At 56.5% G+C, this 17,329-nt stretch overlaps 9 protein-coding genes and 1 non-coding gene across 10 annotated transcripts; 6 read left to right on the top strand and 4 right to left on the bottom strand.

Annotated features, from left to right (window-relative positions):
- Positions 1 to 520: 520 nt before the first annotated feature.
- Positions 521 to 1,602, bottom strand: MKK02DRAFT_44914 (uncharacterized protein; the record flags this gene model as incomplete). Its single annotated transcript, XM_053093144.1, has 6 exons — positions 521 to 602; positions 647 to 744; positions 800 to 1,172; positions 1,227 to 1,276; positions 1,339 to 1,524; positions 1,582 to 1,602. 6 exons carry the CDS (start codon positions 1,600 to 1,602, stop codon positions 521 to 523), a joined length of 810 nt encoding a protein of 269 aa, XP_052945987.1.
- Positions 1,603 to 2,211: 609 nt separating this feature from the next.
- Positions 2,212 to 3,900, bottom strand: MKK02DRAFT_26548 (DHS-like NAD/FAD-binding domain-containing protein; the record flags this gene model as incomplete). The annotated part of the gene is made up of 8 exons (XM_053087214.1): positions 2,212 to 2,367; positions 2,416 to 2,483; positions 2,530 to 2,662; positions 2,717 to 3,037; positions 3,082 to 3,166; positions 3,210 to 3,526; positions 3,571 to 3,722; positions 3,771 to 3,900. 8 exons carry the CDS (start codon positions 3,898 to 3,900, stop codon positions 2,212 to 2,214), a joined length of 1,362 nt encoding a protein of 453 aa, XP_052945986.1.
- Positions 3,901 to 4,174: 274 nt separating this feature from the next.
- On the top strand, positions 4,175 to 5,054 carry MKK02DRAFT_44912 (uncharacterized protein; the record flags this gene model as incomplete). Its single annotated transcript, XM_053093143.1, has 3 exons — positions 4,175 to 4,583; positions 4,643 to 4,881; positions 4,932 to 5,054. 3 exons carry the CDS (start codon positions 4,175 to 4,177, stop codon positions 5,052 to 5,054), a joined length of 771 nt encoding a protein of 256 aa, XP_052945985.1.
- A 650-nt stretch (positions 5,055 to 5,704) lies between these two features.
- MKK02DRAFT_44911 (uncharacterized protein) lies at positions 5,705 to 6,556 on the top strand (the record flags this gene model as incomplete). Its single annotated transcript, XM_053093142.1, has 1 exon — positions 5,705 to 6,556. One exon carries the CDS (start codon positions 5,705 to 5,707, stop codon positions 6,554 to 6,556), a length of 852 nt encoding a protein of 283 aa, XP_052945984.1.
- Positions 6,557 to 6,880: 324 nt separating this feature from the next.
- Positions 6,881 to 7,947, top strand: MKK02DRAFT_44910 (uncharacterized protein; the record flags this gene model as incomplete). Its single annotated transcript, XM_053093141.1, has 5 exons — positions 6,881 to 7,087; positions 7,136 to 7,341; positions 7,398 to 7,500; positions 7,544 to 7,773; positions 7,818 to 7,947. 5 exons carry the CDS (start codon positions 6,881 to 6,883, stop codon positions 7,945 to 7,947), a joined length of 876 nt encoding a protein of 291 aa, XP_052945983.1.
- A 185-nt stretch (positions 7,948 to 8,132) lies between these two features.
- MKK02DRAFT_44909 (uncharacterized protein) lies at positions 8,133 to 9,358 on the bottom strand (the record flags this gene model as incomplete). Its single annotated transcript, XM_053093140.1, has 3 exons — positions 8,133 to 8,902; positions 8,951 to 9,147; positions 9,195 to 9,358. 3 exons carry the CDS (start codon positions 9,356 to 9,358, stop codon positions 8,133 to 8,135), a joined length of 1,131 nt encoding a protein of 376 aa, XP_052945982.1.
- A 36-nt stretch (positions 9,359 to 9,394) lies between these two features.
- MKK02DRAFT_t56 lies at positions 9,395 to 9,485 on the top strand. Its single transcript has one exon. It is a non-coding gene; the product is annotated as a tRNA-Arg (tRNA).
- Positions 9,486 to 10,296: 811 nt separating this feature from the next.
- MKK02DRAFT_24984 (uncharacterized protein) lies at positions 10,297 to 11,866 on the bottom strand (the record flags this gene model as incomplete). The annotated part of the gene is made up of 8 exons (XM_053086964.1): positions 10,297 to 10,349; positions 10,399 to 10,647; positions 10,694 to 10,733; positions 10,781 to 10,963; positions 11,061 to 11,353; positions 11,402 to 11,596; positions 11,683 to 11,701; positions 11,753 to 11,866. The coding sequence occupies 8 exons, from the start codon at positions 11,864 to 11,866 to the stop codon at positions 10,297 to 10,299; spliced, it is 1,146 nt and encodes a 381-aa protein (XP_052945981.1).
- A 349-nt stretch (positions 11,867 to 12,215) lies between these two features.
- MKK02DRAFT_25464 (S-adenosylmethionine-dependent methyltransferase) lies at positions 12,216 to 13,700 on the top strand (the record flags this gene model as incomplete). Its single annotated transcript, XM_053087047.1, has 9 exons — positions 12,216 to 12,385; positions 12,435 to 12,526; positions 12,582 to 12,642; positions 12,692 to 12,758; positions 12,808 to 12,840; positions 12,887 to 12,988; positions 13,036 to 13,254; positions 13,319 to 13,585; positions 13,632 to 13,700. 9 exons carry the CDS (start codon positions 12,216 to 12,218, stop codon positions 13,698 to 13,700), a joined length of 1,080 nt encoding a protein of 359 aa, XP_052945980.1.
- A 320-nt stretch (positions 13,701 to 14,020) lies between these two features.
- MKK02DRAFT_44906 (uncharacterized protein) lies at positions 14,021 to 17,121 on the top strand (the record flags this gene model as incomplete). Its single annotated transcript, XM_053093139.1, has 5 exons — positions 14,021 to 14,270; positions 14,319 to 16,276; positions 16,343 to 16,515; positions 16,563 to 16,661; positions 16,698 to 17,121. The coding sequence occupies 5 exons, from the start codon at positions 14,021 to 14,023 to the stop codon at positions 17,119 to 17,121; spliced, it is 2,904 nt and encodes a 967-aa protein (XP_052945979.1).
- Positions 17,122 to 17,329: the final 208 nt, after the last annotated feature.

The following is a 17,329-nucleotide window of genomic DNA, read 5'->3' as shown; positions in this document are numbered from 1 at the left end:
CTTGAGAGCAACGGTCATAAAGACTTCCTGAAACTGGTGTTGGTCAGGTGAATACCATCCTGGGTGCAGACAAACCTATGGTATATCTCGGAGGAGGTAGGACTCGACTGGCCAGCAGTATCGCCGCTTGAGGTGGGCAATTCAGACCACAATTGAACCGCTTCCTCTGACCTGCGTCCGTCTCCGCCTTCCCGCCCGCCTCGTCGCCGGGGCAGACACAGAAAGAATACTGAGCCCGGCATCCACTTGACTATGTGGCCATGAAGAGCTCTTGTCCTGTGATGCAGTCAGGGGTAGCTGCCGAGGGGGTTTCGATAAGCCAGATCTCTAGATATGCCGAGTCCATGGTCGCGGGAGGTCGTAGACGACTATATGGAGCCTTGACGAATTAAAGTCCGCGCGAACAGGCCAAAGACGCGAGCTGTAGAGCACGAGATGTTGGTCAGTACTGCCAGCAATGGTGCGCGGGTGCGTTGGAGACAGCTTGACATGGGAGATTTGTTGCTGGATGATGTGCTCATTACCAAGGCAGACGCTGCCCCTCTTCGTTCAGATACTGCCCGCTCTGCTTCAACGACTTCCAAGTTGATATCACGTCCAGTCTGTCTCATCAGCTCAAGACCACAACGTAGGGACGGGTACCGACACTTTGCCTGACGACTCATCAACTGTCAGATTCGCGTACGTCCGCCCCATCGTTGTCTTGATCCACCCAGGATGTATTTGCCCAACGATGACCCGGTCCTTATCTATCAGCTTCTTGATTCCATGATACAAAATTACAGAGAGGCACACTCACACGTAAGATTCTGGCCATGTGCATAGTCACCCCGCTCAGCGCCACCTTGCTACACGCGTAGATAGGGTGAAAGTACAGCTCGTCCCTTGCCGACCCGCCTGTCCAGAGCTCGTTGGCGAGGGTGAGGGATGCCTGTCCGGAGGATATGTTGCATATGATTGGAGGCTGTGATGTGGAGTTTGTGGATGGGCCAGCGTCGCTTGCTGCGGGCGACCCTACAAGGAGGCCGTTATCGAGGAGAGTGGTCGAGAAGAGCAGTGGTCCATATGCATTAACCGACCAGGTGCGATGAAAGTCTACCGCTCCTTCCACAGTCGTGAGATCGAGCGGTGTCATGGGCTTTGGCTGATTCGCAAAGCCGGCATTGTTGATCCTGCGCTATATCAGCTCAGCCAACCCAGCTCAATCGTGTTGTCGAGTCGCTTACAAGACATTGATTCCTTCCGGTGCGGCAGCTTTGACTTCTTCAGCACATCTCTGCAGTGTCAGCTAATTTTCGCTCAGCTCTGTCAGGGAGCAGCAAAGGATCAAAAGCTCACTTGGCAGCTCTCAACATCCGATACCTCGCTCAACCTGACGACCCCTATCCTCCCTTCACTCTCATCTCTGAGCCGACAGAGCTCGCCCGCCTCATCGATGATCCGAGCAGCAGCGATGATCCGCTTGTACTGGGGGCGCAGAAGGAGCTGACGTATGAAGCCGAGCCCAAGACCCCGGCTAGAGCCCTGGACCACATCAGCAACTGGTTACTGCACTGCCCGGAAGTCATGATTCGACCTCACTGTGACGAGTGCGGTAACCATACAGACCGCTTTTTTTCCGGCAAACTATAGCCTAGCGGAGCTTCTGGCCTAGATCCTACCCTCCGGCTTGTTGTATGGAGGTAAAATAGGTCAAAGGCATGGAGAAGATGCAAGCTTTGATCTTAGATCAACCTCTCTTGGTCGAGCTCGTTCGGGCGAGTCCGTGCGCGCCTACTTGGTAAGTGTGAAGCTGGAGCAGCTTGTGGTGCGGTCTCCAGCAAGCCTTGATCGTGAAGCTGCCCAGTAAAGAGGCGTGGGAGAGACTGGCAGGAGCTACATCATGTGCATCATGCCAGCTATGGTAAGCACGAAAGAGTACAAGCTACCGGACGACCCAATTGAGGCTGCGCCTGATAGGCCCTCCGGCCCTACAGGTCTGCGCGATGCCGCTTCGACGGGCGCTCCGAGGGCGATGACGACGTTGCCGAAGGTGCTCCATGACGAGGCAGCCCAGATTGGAGATCAGCGCCCTTCATGGCCTCGTCCTCTACGAGTGTGGCTGTAGATCTGGTTGAAGGCTCCGTTCGGGCATCTCTTGGTACGAGCATGTGCATGTGAGACCTGTGGAGTCAGCTGGGATGATCCAATGATCAATGAGCCGGGGCAGACTCACAGTGGCCCCACGCCAGAGGCAAACTCCACCTCACCAGGCGGTGTCATTGTTAGTTGATTCTTTGCCGAGGCGGAAGGTGGCGGCGGTATACTCCAACCTAGCCGATCGGACAAGTACGTGACGATGGTGTCTGCGTCTCCGAGCAGGCAGATCTGACTGTCAGCAACTTGGTACCTGATTACGCAGAACGGAGGTCTTACATCTGGCTGTACATGAGCGACGGGGGTGAGATTGATGAAGATTTGGGGAATAGAATGAGGTATATGAGCTATCTATTAGCTTAGTCTTGTGTAGAAAATGGGGGGAAAACATACTGCAGACTTCGCTGACAGGTGCGACCTTTAGAGAAGTACCGATGATGACTAGCAGATCGACCTTTTCTCTGTCCTTGAAGAGACATTCGTCAAACTTCGAGTCTAAAGCCTGGCCAAAGAAGGTGATATCCGGCTGTGTTATAAGCTTATGCCATGGCTCGAGCATCAGTCGGAGGAAATAGCTAACCTTCATGATACCTGGTTCCCCTCCGCCCCACTCATTCTCCTCTTCCTCCTCGTCTCCCCAAATCATACCGCCCTTCACTTTTGGCTTTCCTTTCGCCGATGCCGACTTCTCGTACGCTCTGGCCGCTTCTCGCTCCGCACGACACACCGAGCACTTGGGCACCTCCTGCCGCATGATCTCCCCTTCGATGTCTGTGCCTGGTACCCGCCGTCTGCAGCGGAGACAGGAGGCGGTAGCGAACGATCCGTGGCATTGCAGGACATTCTGAACGCCGGCAAGCGTTTCGAGCGTGTCGATGTTTTGCGTGTAGTTGCGGAGGAGCTACCAGATGAGCTAGGAGCCATGTGTGCTGAGCGGTGGCTTACCTTTCCTCGATCTTCAAGTAGCTTGATCCACCTGTGGCAGGGTGACGGCACAAAGTTGCTTGGGTAGATCTGCTTGGCAAAAGAGCTACGTTTCAGCTTATCCTCTTTCATCTCAGCACTGAACTCACTAGAAGACCTCTGGCTGTTCCCTGAAATAGCGAATGTCAAACATCTCCTGCGGGTCGCTCAAGTCATATTCCCCGTCCTCCTGTATCTGCGCGTACAGCCCGTTCGCAGACCGAAAGTCCGGGATACCGCACGATGTAGAGATACCGGCGCCAGACAGTACGATGATGTTCTTCGCATGGCGAAGGAGCGATACAGCATCATCGACGCTGTTGTAAGCGGGTAGCTTGGTTCGCCGGCGAAGCAACCGCGAGAGAACGATCTTGGTGAATGAAAGGAGCTGTATGTCTGGCGTCGTGGATGAGCGCAGATGGACGGGCTATCGGTCAGTTTAGGTATTCAGTACTGATCACTGCTACTCACTGGTATGACTCCAAGACCAAGGAGAAGCTTCCTGAGGGTCTGACCAGGACCAGAGACGGGGACGAGATAGTCCCGGAGAAAGTTGACCAGCCCCTTCTCCCGAAGTTCCGCAGTCAAGACTGCGACTTCCTCATCCGTGAAGCCATTTTCCGCTGGTATTAGTTAGTACTGAACCTTGTTCACACTTCAGTGCGGCTCACCCTCGGCCACCAACTCGTCGTAATCCTTCTCGCCGATGTTATCACCTTGATCGTCCGAGTCGTATTCGTCGCTATCTATCTGGTATGTCTCGCCCGCAGACAGCTCGTGAAGGGCAGTACCGTCGCTCATATTGTAGAGATCGCTCGAGAGAAGTGCTTGGCGAGTACTGCAAGGGATGTAGCTTGTTGTCGAAAGGTAATCAAAGTCAAAGTGAATGGTTGTGCATTGTGTCTGAGCTGGAATTTTGAGGAATGTGGAGTTCAAACGTGCCTGAAGGCCTGAACTCGCCCATAACTCTTGCATCTCTACCTCATCTCGCCGACACTTGGTCAGCAGCTCGACGCAGGCAACTTTCTCGGAGGCAGCATTACATAGTACAGTCTCTTCGCGTCTTGCCTCCGCGATGTCGGCCAATCCACCGATTCTCACCATCCCGCGGCAGCGCCCGGAGCCGGAGGAGCATATTCACCGGTACCTTGACTCGATCCACCAGCACCAGCCCGAGCACATCGTCGAGGGCCACAGACAGTTCAGAAAGGAGGAAGAGAACGGATTCTCGGAAGTTGCGAGCTATTGGGCGCGAGGGGACAGCAGCAGTCAGGGGAAGTTTAGCGAGGAGGTGATGGGTAGAAGAGGGAGGGCGGGATCTTCGCCACCCAGAATGGGCCCCTCAAGGGGAGTAGAGAGGCACACGAGGGAGCTAAGGACGTATGCCTCTGTACCTGCGCCCATTGAGCCGCCGGTCAGGAGGAGTATGGGCGTCCGAAAGGCATTGGATGAGCGGTTCGAGGGAAACCTGGAGATAGCTGAGCGTGAGTTGGCTCATCAAGTCTGAACGTCCGAGGGGGAGATTGAGCTGATTGTCAAACAGGCTGGGAGCAACGCACCGCTCGCAGACGAGAGAAAGCTGCTATTCGCCGGCCGCACCCGCCTTCCCCTCCCCCACCACTGACGACCCAGCTCAAACGGCTCGCCTCGAATCAAGGAGGGTCAGAATGGTCCGGATCTCAATCCCAAGAGATGCTGCCTCCGAAGAGAAGGGGCCAGAGGGATGGTATGGACGTGATCAGGCACTTCGAAGCGAGTAACGTGGCGGTGAAGAGGTTGACCGTGAGCTGTCCCTCTGTGTATGGAGCGCGCGAGATAGCTGACCCACGCAGATGCGTCCTGAGAAGACCAAAGGCTTCCTCGGTCGGGGCGTGGCTTCAGCGCCGGCGAGACCAACCAAGCGAAGGATCACCTCTTATGATGATCAAGGCGAGTTTTCCTATTCTGACCGCTAATTCATCGAGCTGACATCGCAGAGGGTATGTTCGAAGAAGACCGACTCAAGCTTTGGCGTCGGCCATCGAGACCTGCTGTACCTAGCGAGAATCCGGACCGCCCTGCAGAGCGAATCCCGGCAAGACCGTTCGCTGACCGGCCACGGTTCGCCTCGGCCGACTCTGCTCCTCAGGGGCACCAAGCTCATCGAGTCCCGTACGCACCGGGAGAGCTGCCTCCCCCAGGTCGTACCAATTCACCATCTTGGCCCAGCGAGATGCGGTCATCCAGTACTAGAAGCCGGCCTCTGCCTCCCTCGACATCTCCCCCTCCGCCATCAGTGTCGCGGCCCTTCCCGTCTGACCTCCGCCTTCCGACTACGACCGCATTCTCTCCGAGCCCATTCGCTTCGGTCGCTCACCAAAGCGGACCCGCGCGCCCGATAGCTCAGCTTCCCCGGCGTACACCTCGGCCAGTCTTCGGGGAGAACACTCCTCTCCTGCCACCAGAACCTTCCCATGTACCTCTGCCTCTATTTCACCTCGCCGCCCCATCTCACGTCGATCACCTTGCGACAGACCTCGCCCAGAATCTCCGCTTGCGGCGCAGGCCTTCTGTCGACTCTGCACCTCGACACCCTTCGGCGAGCTCATCGATTCCCCATCGTCCTATGATTGCGCCTACATCGCGGACCGTACCACCAGCGCGAATAGGCGCACTCGGTCGGACGCCCATGATCACCCTGCAACCCGAAATTCAGCCAATCTCGTTAGAGCGCCAGAAGCCTCTCATAAGCCATATCAGCTATGACAGCCCACCCGCCGAGCCAACTTCGTCTGCGTATCAAAACCCTCTCATCCACCCTGTCAACTACACCAGCTCACCCTCTGAGGCGCCCTCGCTGTCAGCTCAGGCACAGCCACGGACAACCCCTCGCGCAGCGGGATCACCGGATATCGTGCGGAATCGTCCCATCATCAAACTCCAGCGCGCCGACACCTCCCCTCCCGACATGGCTCTTCCCCTCCCTCTCCCCCTCGTTATGCACTCCGCCGAAACCGACGTCTCGGCTCCCACTGCCCGCCTAGACCAGCTCTTTACCCCGCCCAGGCCTCCGCTTCCACCTCCGCATTCGCGCGAGCCTACCCCTCCTCGCGCTAGAATTCGGCTTGATACGACGCACGACAATCCTTTTCTTTCGGAACAGAACCCATTCATCACCTTCCAGCATGTACCATCCCCGCATCACGACGAACAACACGACACCGGCGTCCAGAAACTTGCCTTCCCCTTCTCGTCTCCACCTCTGGCTCCGTCGGACCTGGCGCCCTCGGCCTACTCGTATTTGGCTGAACCATATGACTACTGTCATGGCGGAATGGCGGAGGAGATCGATGCGCAGTGGGACTTGTCGGAATGGGAGGCGGCTAGAGGAGAGCAAGGAGAGAGGGAAGAGAGGAGATTCGATGGGACCAGAATGGACTGCAAGGACTTTTGGAAGGCTCGACCTGCTGTTATATAGCTACGAGGGATATCGATACATGTGCATGGGCTTGACTTCTGGGAGCTACCAGTGTGACATTTACTATAGGCCTCTCCAAGCAGGTGTAAGGTCTTATCGCGCCGACTGAAGGCCGATGACCGAAGAAGAATGCCGAAGAGCGTTGACGTCACTCGAGTTTGTCTTTGATTCTTCGAGAATCACTTTGTCCTCTTGCATCTTATTTCTCTCACATACATCATCACTATTCTGTCCCAGCATAGGCAGACCGTTCACATCGGACGAAATCTACTCAGAGCATCTCGCACTGCAATCCCCCTTCTTCGATTTACCCGATCATCCAACATGTCAGCACCCGTCAGCGCCCCCGCCCCATCGCACGCCACCTCTGGCCAGACTGTGGTCAACCCCATCAGCGGACACGATCTCACAGCCAAGCAGACCGCTGCGCACAACTACGACGAGATCCTGAAGCGGAGTACAAACAAGGACGACAAGCATGTGGTCGTCAGGGAGGTTGTGCCTGGGATCGTGACCTTCTCTATCCCTTTTGTGAGTGGCGACAGTCAGCATTTCTGCTTGGCCGTTGCTGACGGGTAGGCTCGGGCTGGCGCTGTACCTATCGGAGGTAGAAGTACTGCAATTCGCCACGGCTCCGGAAATGTCCTCATCTACGTCTCGTCTCCCCACACCCCTGCTACCGCCGAGATCCTCGAGGGGTTGGGCGAAGTCAAGTGGCTCGTCACCCCTGATGGAGAGCATGGGATCAGCTTTGAGCAATACATTCAAGCCTACCCTAACGCTATGTGAGTGCTGTATGGATGGCTTTCTAGCCGGACGAAGGAGCATTGTTGATGGGCAGGACCATCGGCGTACCGCGTCTCAAGGCCAAGATGCCAAAGGTCAAGTGGACTGGTATCTTTGGTGAAGGTGGCGAGACACAGCAATACGGCTTCGAGGACGAGGTGGGTATCTGCTGCCCTCCTAGTGACCAGAGCTGAGGGTCAGATGTCGATCCACCGGGTTTCAGGACACGTCAACGACGAGCTGGTCCTCCACCATGCTCCCAGCGGTACGCTTATCCAGGCGGATATGCTCTTCAACCTGCCTCCAACCGAGCAGTACAGCCGAGCCGGCGGTATCCCCGGGCTCATGAAGATGATGGGCGGTGGATCGACCATGTCGCCGGACGGATGGGTGCACCAGAAGATGGCGTTCGGTATGGCCAAGGACAAGGAGTGAGTCTACATGATACGACGTCAGAAGGAAGTTGACATGCCAGTGCATTCAAGAAGGAGATTGCACCGATCAATGCGCTCAAGTGGGACCGAATCATCCCCTGCCACGGGGACGTCATTGAGACTGGCGGAAAGGTTGCCTGGGACAAGGTGTGGGGCAAGTACTCCGCTTAATCGGAGGCTAGAGGTATGAGTGGAAAAGATGCGGGGTAGATGCAAGTATAGTAATCATAATGCACATAGATGAACGCTTTCTCAATGACAGTCATCGCCATGTCTGGCGGCTCCATGATGAAGTACAGGGGTGCTTTACAACTCATTGCGACATACGAGATTTTGTTATATATATATAGGCAGTTCTATGATCCAGGACCCGCGCCATCCCCCAGCTGACCTCCGAATGTGAACCCCACGCTCAGCCTTGGCCCCTTCTTTGCGCTCCCACTCTTCTCCTTGTCCGCCACCTCCGTAGCCACCACCTGGACCGCCTTTGGGCTGTCGAAAGCCGATCCGAACATCAAGGGCCGATTGGTGGGGGTTCGCCGTACGACCGACTCGCGAGGAGAAGCGACCGATTTGGAGCCGGTAGAGGATGCGGAGGAGGAAAGAGGGGAGGGGTTGGAGATGCGGGATTCCTGGGAGGTGGGTCCGCGACCGATCTCGACCATGACATCTGGCGTTTTTTGGGTGCGGACAGATCGGTCCGGAGCTTGGGTGGGAGGCGGCATGGACCCGTCCTGACTGTTGGAGATTTGAGTGCTCCGTGCCTGGGTCTGCTGCGCCTGCGTAGGAGCGATGAAGGGGCTGATCGACCGGCGCTTGGACCCGGAAGCCCGTTGACGAGGAGAGGGACCGCCTGATGAGGAGAACTGAGGGTTCCGCCGAATCTCGGGAGACAAGTCAATGCCCTCGCTCAGCTGGCTTTGGATGATCTCCTCGTCCATCGCTGAGGTATTGCTGTCCTGGCTGTTCCGGTCGGTACTGCCTTTCTGGGAGGGGCTCAGGCGCTGGGGAGAGGGGAAGGAAAGGGGTTGCCGGATGGATTGGAAGGAGGGAATGGGGTAGGTCGTGTCGGTGGTGATGCTCGTATCGCCCAGCTGCGATTGCGAAGCTTGTGTAGGTAGCTCGTCTGATGTATCAGCTCTCGCTCAGCTACAGCGGCGGTGAAACTACTCACCTGATATGGGCTCATATGCTATCGGCTGAGAAGCAGCCTGTTCCTGACCCTTGCCTGCCACCTTGACCCAAACGCCCTGGTCTATCCGCCTTCGCTTCACACCGCGCAGCTGTACCGGCGGCTCCGCCTCGATGTGGTCGGCGACGTGTCCGTCGAGCTGCTCAAGGGACTCGCACACGGTCGCGCAGTATGCCCAGCTGAAGAGGTCAGCGCTGTGTTTGCCCCTGGGCATGACCGGTCCCACTATGCGAAGACCTTGTCAAGAAGAGACTTGCCGGCAGATATACATGGCTGGAGATGGCTAGACAGGTGTGGGCGAGGATGATGAGTGGATGGTAAGATTTGTTTTGATTGGGCAGGTGCGAGGAATTCGGTGGTGTGGCGCATTTGGGTGGAGGGAGCAGGCATGATTGTTTATATATTTTCAAGTCAAGAGCTTTTAGAGTCCGCTTGGTGCAGTCGTAGCATGCTCTCTTCCGATTAAGGAGTAATAAATTACCGGGAGTGGTCCTGGGTTCAATCCCCAGAGTGGATTTCTTTTTGTTTTTGCCCCTTTTTCCTATGCATAGAATACCCTTTTTTTGGGCATGAGCAGGTAGCTATGCATCGGAGCTATAGTTTGGCAGTTATTCTGAGTCTCCAGAGTCAATGTGGCGTGCACAAATTGCGTTGGCGCGAAGGGGTCATTTGGTGGGTCCGAGTTGCTCTGAGTGTGGCATTTGCGTCTCACGGCTCTTGCTATTGGTGCGTTGTCATATTCAAGGCGTGTGCAGGAGGTACAGATGGCTGCTGAGGAGTATCTAAGATACTTATTAAGCCCTCTGGAGAGGCAGGACTGATGGTAGATCGGTATAGCCTAAACTGGATGCTCTGCCGCACCTATAGTTCCTTCTGAGATCATCCTCAGCTGTTTTGACGATCAGGATGACCACATGCGCGTAAGAGCTCAACGGCCTTATAGATAGCAGGACGAAATATCTGTGGTGTGCTTGTAACATCATATACCTGAGAACTCCAAGAGAAGAAAGTTGGAGGAGGGTCGGGTGGCTGGAATGCATTGCGCCGGGCCGGAAGGTTGGCGGTGCTGCATCCGATGATGCTATCATCCGCCATCCTACAATGGTCTGGCTGCCCTTCCCTCCTCGACGTTACCTATTCACTCTCCTCTGTCCTGGCTATGCTCCCAAGGTTGCGATGTTGGAAGTCGAAGTATGGAGGGTGGAGGTGAGTGTCAAAACGAGACCCTTAAAGGCAGTAGCAGTTTCATGCAACATGACGCGTTATTCTAGCGATTTTGAATCGACAACTCCCCTATAACCCAGATATCCTCCATCTCGCCGCGCTGTCTATGTAGCCTTGGCGAGTATAGCCTTGGTGAAGTCCGAGGTCGAAGCAGTACCTACAGCCATCAGTTCTATCACCCCTCGCGTCGAGCCAAAGAAACTTACCACCACGCATGTCGGCAGTCCGGACCTTGCCCTCCTGAATCACATCGTACACCGCCGAGGCGATCGTGTTGGCCTGAGTCTCGAGGCCGAGGTGGCGCAGCATCATGGTAGCGGAGAGAACCATGGCGGAGGGGTTGGCCTTGTTGGTGCCCATAATGTCCTTACCGACGTGCCTACATCCGGGCTCGAAGAGGGCGTATTCGCGACCAAAGTTGCAGCCGGGGACGACACCGGGACCACCGACGAGTGCTGGGGATCAGTTAGGAACGGAGTGAAGAGGGAGTAGGAGACTTACCAGCTCCGATGTTGCTGACAATGTTACCGTACAAGTTGGGCTGATGTGTCAGTTGATCCTCAATTACGGAAGAGAGACGAGACTCACCATGACCATAACATCAAACTGCTGAGGCCTGGAAACAAGCTGCATGGAGGTGTTGTCGACAATCATCGAGTCAAACTCGATACCGGTGTGTCCGTACTCGGTCTCGGCGATCCGCTTGCAGGTGTTGAGGAAGAGACCGTCACCGAGCTTCATGATGTTGGCTTTGTGGACGCAGGTGACCTTCTATAGGGGAGTCAGCACAAGCCAATAGAAAGCGTCCTCTTCAGCGGACCAGTCCCTCGCCTGCTCCGCCTGTAATCCCATCCACATCCGAGCTTACCTTGCGGCCGTTCTTCATGGCAAAGTCGAACGCAAACCTCGCAATCCGCTCCGCCTTGGCCCTCGTCGAGATCTTCAAGCTCTCCACGACACCCGGGAAACTCTGGTGCTCGAGACCCGAGTACTCTCCCTCGGTGTTTTCACGGATGATGGCAAAGTCGACATTGTCGTGGCGGGTGGGGAAACCAGGGAGGGTCTTGCAGACCACGACCGAGGCGTAGATGTCCAGTGTTTGACGCATGGCGACGTTCCACGAGTTGTGGCCCGAGGCGTCGGCGGGTGTGAAGAGGATACCTGGCAGTCAGCTACTGTACAATGACAAGATAGCAGTATATAACTCACCCTTGAGTCCCACCTTATTCCGCTTCAAGCTCTCCATAGCCTGTTGGAAAAGCTCGTCTCCACCTGGGGTCTCGCCGGACACGTCGTGCTGCTCGAACTGCACCGGTACCTTAAGTTCGGTGAAGATGTCCTTGACAGAGTTGGTGATCTCCTTGCCAATACCGTCTCCGGGGATGAGGGTGACTGTGTATTTGCCTGAAAGTCAGCAAAGCGGAAGGGCGGTATGGCGTTCAGGACAACGGTCTGAGCCGCATCTCGGAGATGACAGAATCTTGACGTACCGCCGAACTTGGAAGGCAACTTCTCGAAGTCAGCTACTATTTCTGGAGTCCGCGGCAAGAGAGGACATACCCTGCGCTCCTCAACAGTTGTGGCCATCCCGCGGGCAACGGGCACGGCAGCCGAGCGGGCTACACCATTTCGGAGAGCGGAAGAAGCGGTGGAGCGGAGAGCAGGGGTGAACATGGCTGCTGTGGAGTGTGTATGTATAGGTAGATAGAGAGTAGGAGAGGTAAAGAATACTTTGCTTTGTCTGTAGCTGGCGGTTTCGCGACTTGGTGCTGCAGAGAGAGAGGAACGTCCCTGAAATGGCTCATCGGCGATTTCCGGCCGACTAGTTCCGGATCACGTAATCAACAAGCTTCACACCTAAATTTCAACGTTCAACCGCGCGCTTGAACCAAATAGACCGTCGACCATACATCTTATGCTCAAGGCACTGACAAGAGCTCATACTGTATACCTAACGAGACTCAAAACCTTCAAGGGGGCACACACACTAGCAAATATCATGGCTGCTGAAGGAGGCGAAGCTATGGCCGCAGCGGAGGTGACGCCCGCGTTCATCAACACCTCCGCCGAGGCTGGTCCGTCCAAGCGGACAGCTGCTGAGAAATGGCACAATCCGGAGGGTCCGCCCGTAGGGTCTAACTTCGGCGCCAGGCTGCTGGATGATGCTCAAGATGTGTGGAGTCATAATGCTTGGTGAGCTACCGGTCTCTTGTATCCGAGGACCCCTGCTTATACTCTTCAGGGATCATGTTGAGCTGCCGGACGACTTTGCGGAACGCGCAGAGGTCATTATGGAGAGACATAGAGCTACGCCAGTGAAGGAGGAGATCCGAGGTGAGCTACTTCGACCTCCTCTACGCAGGGGCAGAGACATAGCTGACAATTCTAGACGACTATAACGAAAGACCAGCCTGGTTCTGGGATAAGTTCTATTCGAAGCACAAAGAGGCGTGAGCTATGCGTCCCAGACGGGTGAAAGATCAAGCTGACCTAATGTAGCTTCTTCAAGGATCGGGCATGGTTACGGCTCGAGTTCCCCGAGTTGATCGCTTGCACCGAAGCAGATGTAAGCCATATGCTACCGCGTTGTAGGACCGTCGCTCATGAAGTAGTAGGCTGGACAAAAGACGATACTTGAGGTCGGATGCGTGAGTCAGCTTGCGTCTGGATCAGGGGAGTGGTACTGACTAGCAGGGTGCCGGCAATACTGTCTATCCTCTCTTGATGCACAATGAGAACCCCGACCTGGTCTTATGGGCGACAGACTACTCCGCGCAAGCCGTCGGGGTCGTCAAGGTGAGATGATGCGATGCTTCTGTCAGGGAACTCAAACTGATCGACAGTCAAATCCCATGTACCCCCGCGCGGAGCATGGCAAGGGCATCCTGAATGCTGCTGTTTGGGACATTACCGCTAAGCCCTCGCCAAATGCTATGGATGGGGTCGACCACACTATACCTGAAGGTGTACACCCGGGTAGCGTTGACATTATCACTGCGATCTTTGTGCTTTCGGCATTGCACCCCAAGGAATGGGTGCAGGCGATACATAATATGTTCACGGTATGTCCGTCTCCTCGCCGCTACCTCAGCTGCTTAGGCTTAAGCCACTTGCTTACATCGTCAGGCACTCAAACCCGGTGGCATGCTACTCATCCGAGATTATGGCCGCCACGACCTCGCCCAGCTGCGTATCAAGAAGGATCGACTACTCGACCCCGAGATCCCAAATCTTTACATCCGAGGAGACGGCACGAGGGTCTACTTCTTCACAAAGGAGGATCTTGAAGCTATACTCTCTGCAGCACCACGCCGATCCAGCGCCTCTGGTGGCGAGGAAGGGAGTCGCGAGAAGATGTTCGAGGTGGATCAACTTGGAGAAGACCGGCGATTGGTGAGCTCACCTGTCAACACCTGATGCATGGTAGCTGACTCAGCAGCTCATCAACCGGAAAGAGAAGCTGAAGATGTACCGCATCTGGATGCAGGTCAAGGCGAGGAAGCTGTAGAAGTTCTAGCTAGATCGCAGAGGAGCGCTCACATGTGAAGCGTATTGTAACGCCGGTAACACTCAGCTTCTTGCATACCTTAGCTGAAACACGCGTGCCACGTCATTCTGGCAAAACTTTATGCTCGGCGGAATTGACCCGGATGCATGCCAGCTGATGACTCCGCCTCCGCAATGACGATCTACTATACACACCATCACAATCCCCGTCGTCAGCTATAGCTACACTTCGAGCGACCCATCCTCCACGATCTTCTACAGCCGCGTCCTCAGCTGCGAAGCTAGCGAGCGCATTGTGTCGGTCCCGGGAGCTCTCGCGCCATGCCCGTCGACCACACCCAATATAATCCCCCCACCCACCTTTACCCGTACAACATCATGACTGAGGCAGAAACGCGCGAATTGATAGAGCGTTCCGCGGCGGACAAGGCAGCTCAGGATGAAGCGAAGCGAGTGCGGGCCCAGCAGGATAGGGCGCTCAAGGATGCGGTCCTGGCGCAGAAGGGTGCGCTGAGCTCCGTCATGACTCCAGGGGGTAGTAGTTCTACCGCGCAGAACAGGCAGGAGAATGGTAAGCTTTGCAATACAAGCAGGTGCTGGAATATAGCTGATGGTGTAGCTCCCGCTGCACAGCAAGCGGGACCCTCCGCACCTTCCGCCTCAAATACCCTTACCCACTCCATTTCCCCTTCCATCCCGCATCACCACCATCACCACCATCATCACCATCACCCCGCGCCGCTGCAGGCCGACCGACCAGGCTACAGCGCGAGCAATCCCGGCCCATCCACCGGCTCCGGCACGTCCCAGCGCCCCAATACAGGCAGTACACCCAATTCCGGCGGAAGTAACCCGCCCCGTCCCTACTCGTACGGTAGCCAGCAAGGCACGCCCGCTGCTGGCCCCTACAGCCGGCAGCCGACGCCTCAGGACCAGACCCGCGTGATGTCCCCTACCGCTCCTACTGGCCGAGCCCCTACCCCATCAGCCACGTCCGCAAGGCAGGGACCGGCCTCCATTTCCCCACAAGCTGCACCAGCTGTTCCGCCCATGTTTGGCGGGACGCGCACTCTGCCCAGTCCCTTTGAAGGCGAACAGCCTCGACGTCATCTTGACCGTCCAGAGGCACCTCCGGCACCTCGCAGCCCCCAAAATGCGAACGACAGCCGTGACCCAGCGCGGTCACCCACATCTCGCGCCCCCTCGGCTCAAATACCCCAATCCGCACCGGTCACCGGAGCCTCGGAGAGGAGATACCCTACCGACACTCGGCAATCCCCTGCATACCCACCTTTTTACCAGCCATCTGCATACAGCACCACTCAGCCTTCGACCACCCCTACCGTTTCGCCCCCTAATACGCACGGTTCAGCCCCCCAGAACCCCTCGTCGACCGCCAATGCTGCGTCTATCGCGGCGTATAATCGGGACCGGGATCGTGAGGCGCAAGAGCGGCGAGAACGGGAGCAAAGGCAGCGGGAGGCGCAGAATAGGCGGGACCGGGAGCAGGTCGAGGCGGATATTGCGCGCGCAGAGTCGAGGAGATTACAGCAGGAGGCGGACGATAGGCAGAGGGCAGCAGCGGCCAAAACGGCCATCCCGGCCAATCGATACCCGCAAGAACCGGGATCCTTAATCAGTCAAGTCGCGCCCGTTCGCGAGCCTCGGCCATATACCCTCAAGGCGGAGACTTTGCCCAACAATCCGCCCCTTTCTGCCCAGAATGGCGGTTCTCAGTCCTCGGCAGCGCTAGCGGCGCAACGCGAGCGGGAGTACCAGTACAATCCGCGCGAGCGGGACCCGCGAGAGAACCGATCACGGATGGATCTGGCGGTCGAGGAGCAAAACAAGCGGTCGGCTACTGCGGCGATATCGGCGGTTTCTCGAAAGCGGAAGAAGGAGGAGAGTGTACTTTCCGCAAGTAACGGGGGCAAGGCAACTCCGCGGACGGTCCCTGTTCCTGCTGTACGTCCGCCACGGGACGGGGGTTGGCCGTCACTCACCGAGGTGGGGCGCAAAAAGTCGGAAGTCGATGGTCGGGTGATGCGCCGGTGGCTCGGGGATAACCCTAATGGACGAGTTTTCAACTACGAGTACGACGGCCGGACTATCGCGGACCTCGGACTCGGGCAGGAGTGGGCAGGCGGACAAGTCATCGTCCGCATCCCGCCGGCGTACCTCGGCCGAGCGTGGTGGCTGATGAGCGCTCTCCACCAGTCATGGGAGCCCAGCGAGCCCCATTCTCATGAAGGCGCGATGGGGCTGGATATGGAGATCGAAGGAGGGGACAGAGGGGGTTACGACGACGTAGCATGGTGTAAATGCTGGGGGACCGATTATTACACGGACGACTCGGGCCTGGGGAGTGTACTGGTCCATTGCGGTCAGCTGAGGTGGAAGAGGGGAGAGCAAGAGGGATTACCGATGATTGGAAAGGACGGACTGAAGGTTGTCATTCGCCTGTTGCCGCAGATGACGAGATATGTCGGGAATATCAAGCATGGGATCAGGAGCCGGGCGTGGGGGAATGGGCATGATGGTTTGACGATTCAGGTACTCGAGGCGAAGCGGATATTAGTGAGTTCTCCTGTTCTGGGTAGGGGACAAGGGCGAGATGGAGAATTGTCGAGCTGACAGCCGCAGAACTACCACGACGTCCCGCCAGGAGAACCAAGTCGGAAACGCCAAAAGAGTCGGGTCCGCGACTTCAACGCTCAGCGTGTTGCGTTGCAGACAGAGGGGAAATCGAGGCATGGGGAAGAGGCGATCGTGTGGTTCCCGTCGGGTTCGGCAGGAGACCAGAAAATTGGAGCCATGTGAGTGGGCCCATTCAAATCTGGAGGCGTAAGCTGATGCGCTTCAGGATCAAGTACTCTCCGGGCGCTGTATCGAGCTGGCTGTCCGTTTCGGATCCGGCGAGTCTGTGGCGTCGCAATCTGGAACTCAAGAGCGGGGACGATACGTGAGTCTGAAATTCGGCGTACACTGACGATTACAGCTACTCCTTCACGCTCGACCAGCAAATTTCCACCCACAGCCTTCCAGTCCTCACTCTTCAACTCAGCAGCCCACGATTAGACCTACCCGCGTCAAGCGTCTGGGACCGACTCGGCGTGACCGCCACCGCCGACAAGTTTACATGGACGGATGCGGGGCTCATTGTGCGCCCAAGCGAAAAGATGGGAGCGTTGATCCCGATCGAGGGGTATCGGTGGATCGATAATGGCGATGTGTTCTTGGCGGACTCGAGCTCGTCGGCTAGCGGAAGCGAGGGGAGGAGGGACGGTGATATGGTAAAAGCGGAGCCGAAGAGGGAAGAGGAGGATGGGATGGAAGGGGCGGAGCAGGAGATGGCCAATGGGGAAGAGGCAGTCGAGGAGGATAGTCGCATGGAGGAGAGTGGAGAGACCGGTGCTGAGTAGCGGCGGAGTAGTAGTCCTCATCTTGGTCAGAGACATATGCTGTCTTGGATGTATTTCATAGCTTCAAGATCAGGTCATAGCAGATACGACCGCCACTGATGGCGAGTACTAGGCTGTGTACGGGATGATGCTCAGGCACATCAGGACAATTTGTGTCTGCATAACATGCCTACCGACAGCTTCCGGCTACACCGAGCCCTGTGAACAT

The sequence above is a fragment of the Dioszegia hungarica genome (genome assembly GCF_025882075.1).
Source record: "Dioszegia hungarica strain PDD-24b-2 chromosome Unknown MKK02contig_8, whole genome shotgun sequence".
NCBI classification, from domain to species: domain Eukaryota; kingdom Fungi; phylum Basidiomycota; class Tremellomycetes; order Tremellales; family Bulleribasidiaceae; genus Dioszegia; species Dioszegia hungarica.
Note: the sequence above shows the minus strand (reverse complement) of the source record. Positions and strands in the feature narration are given on the sequence as shown.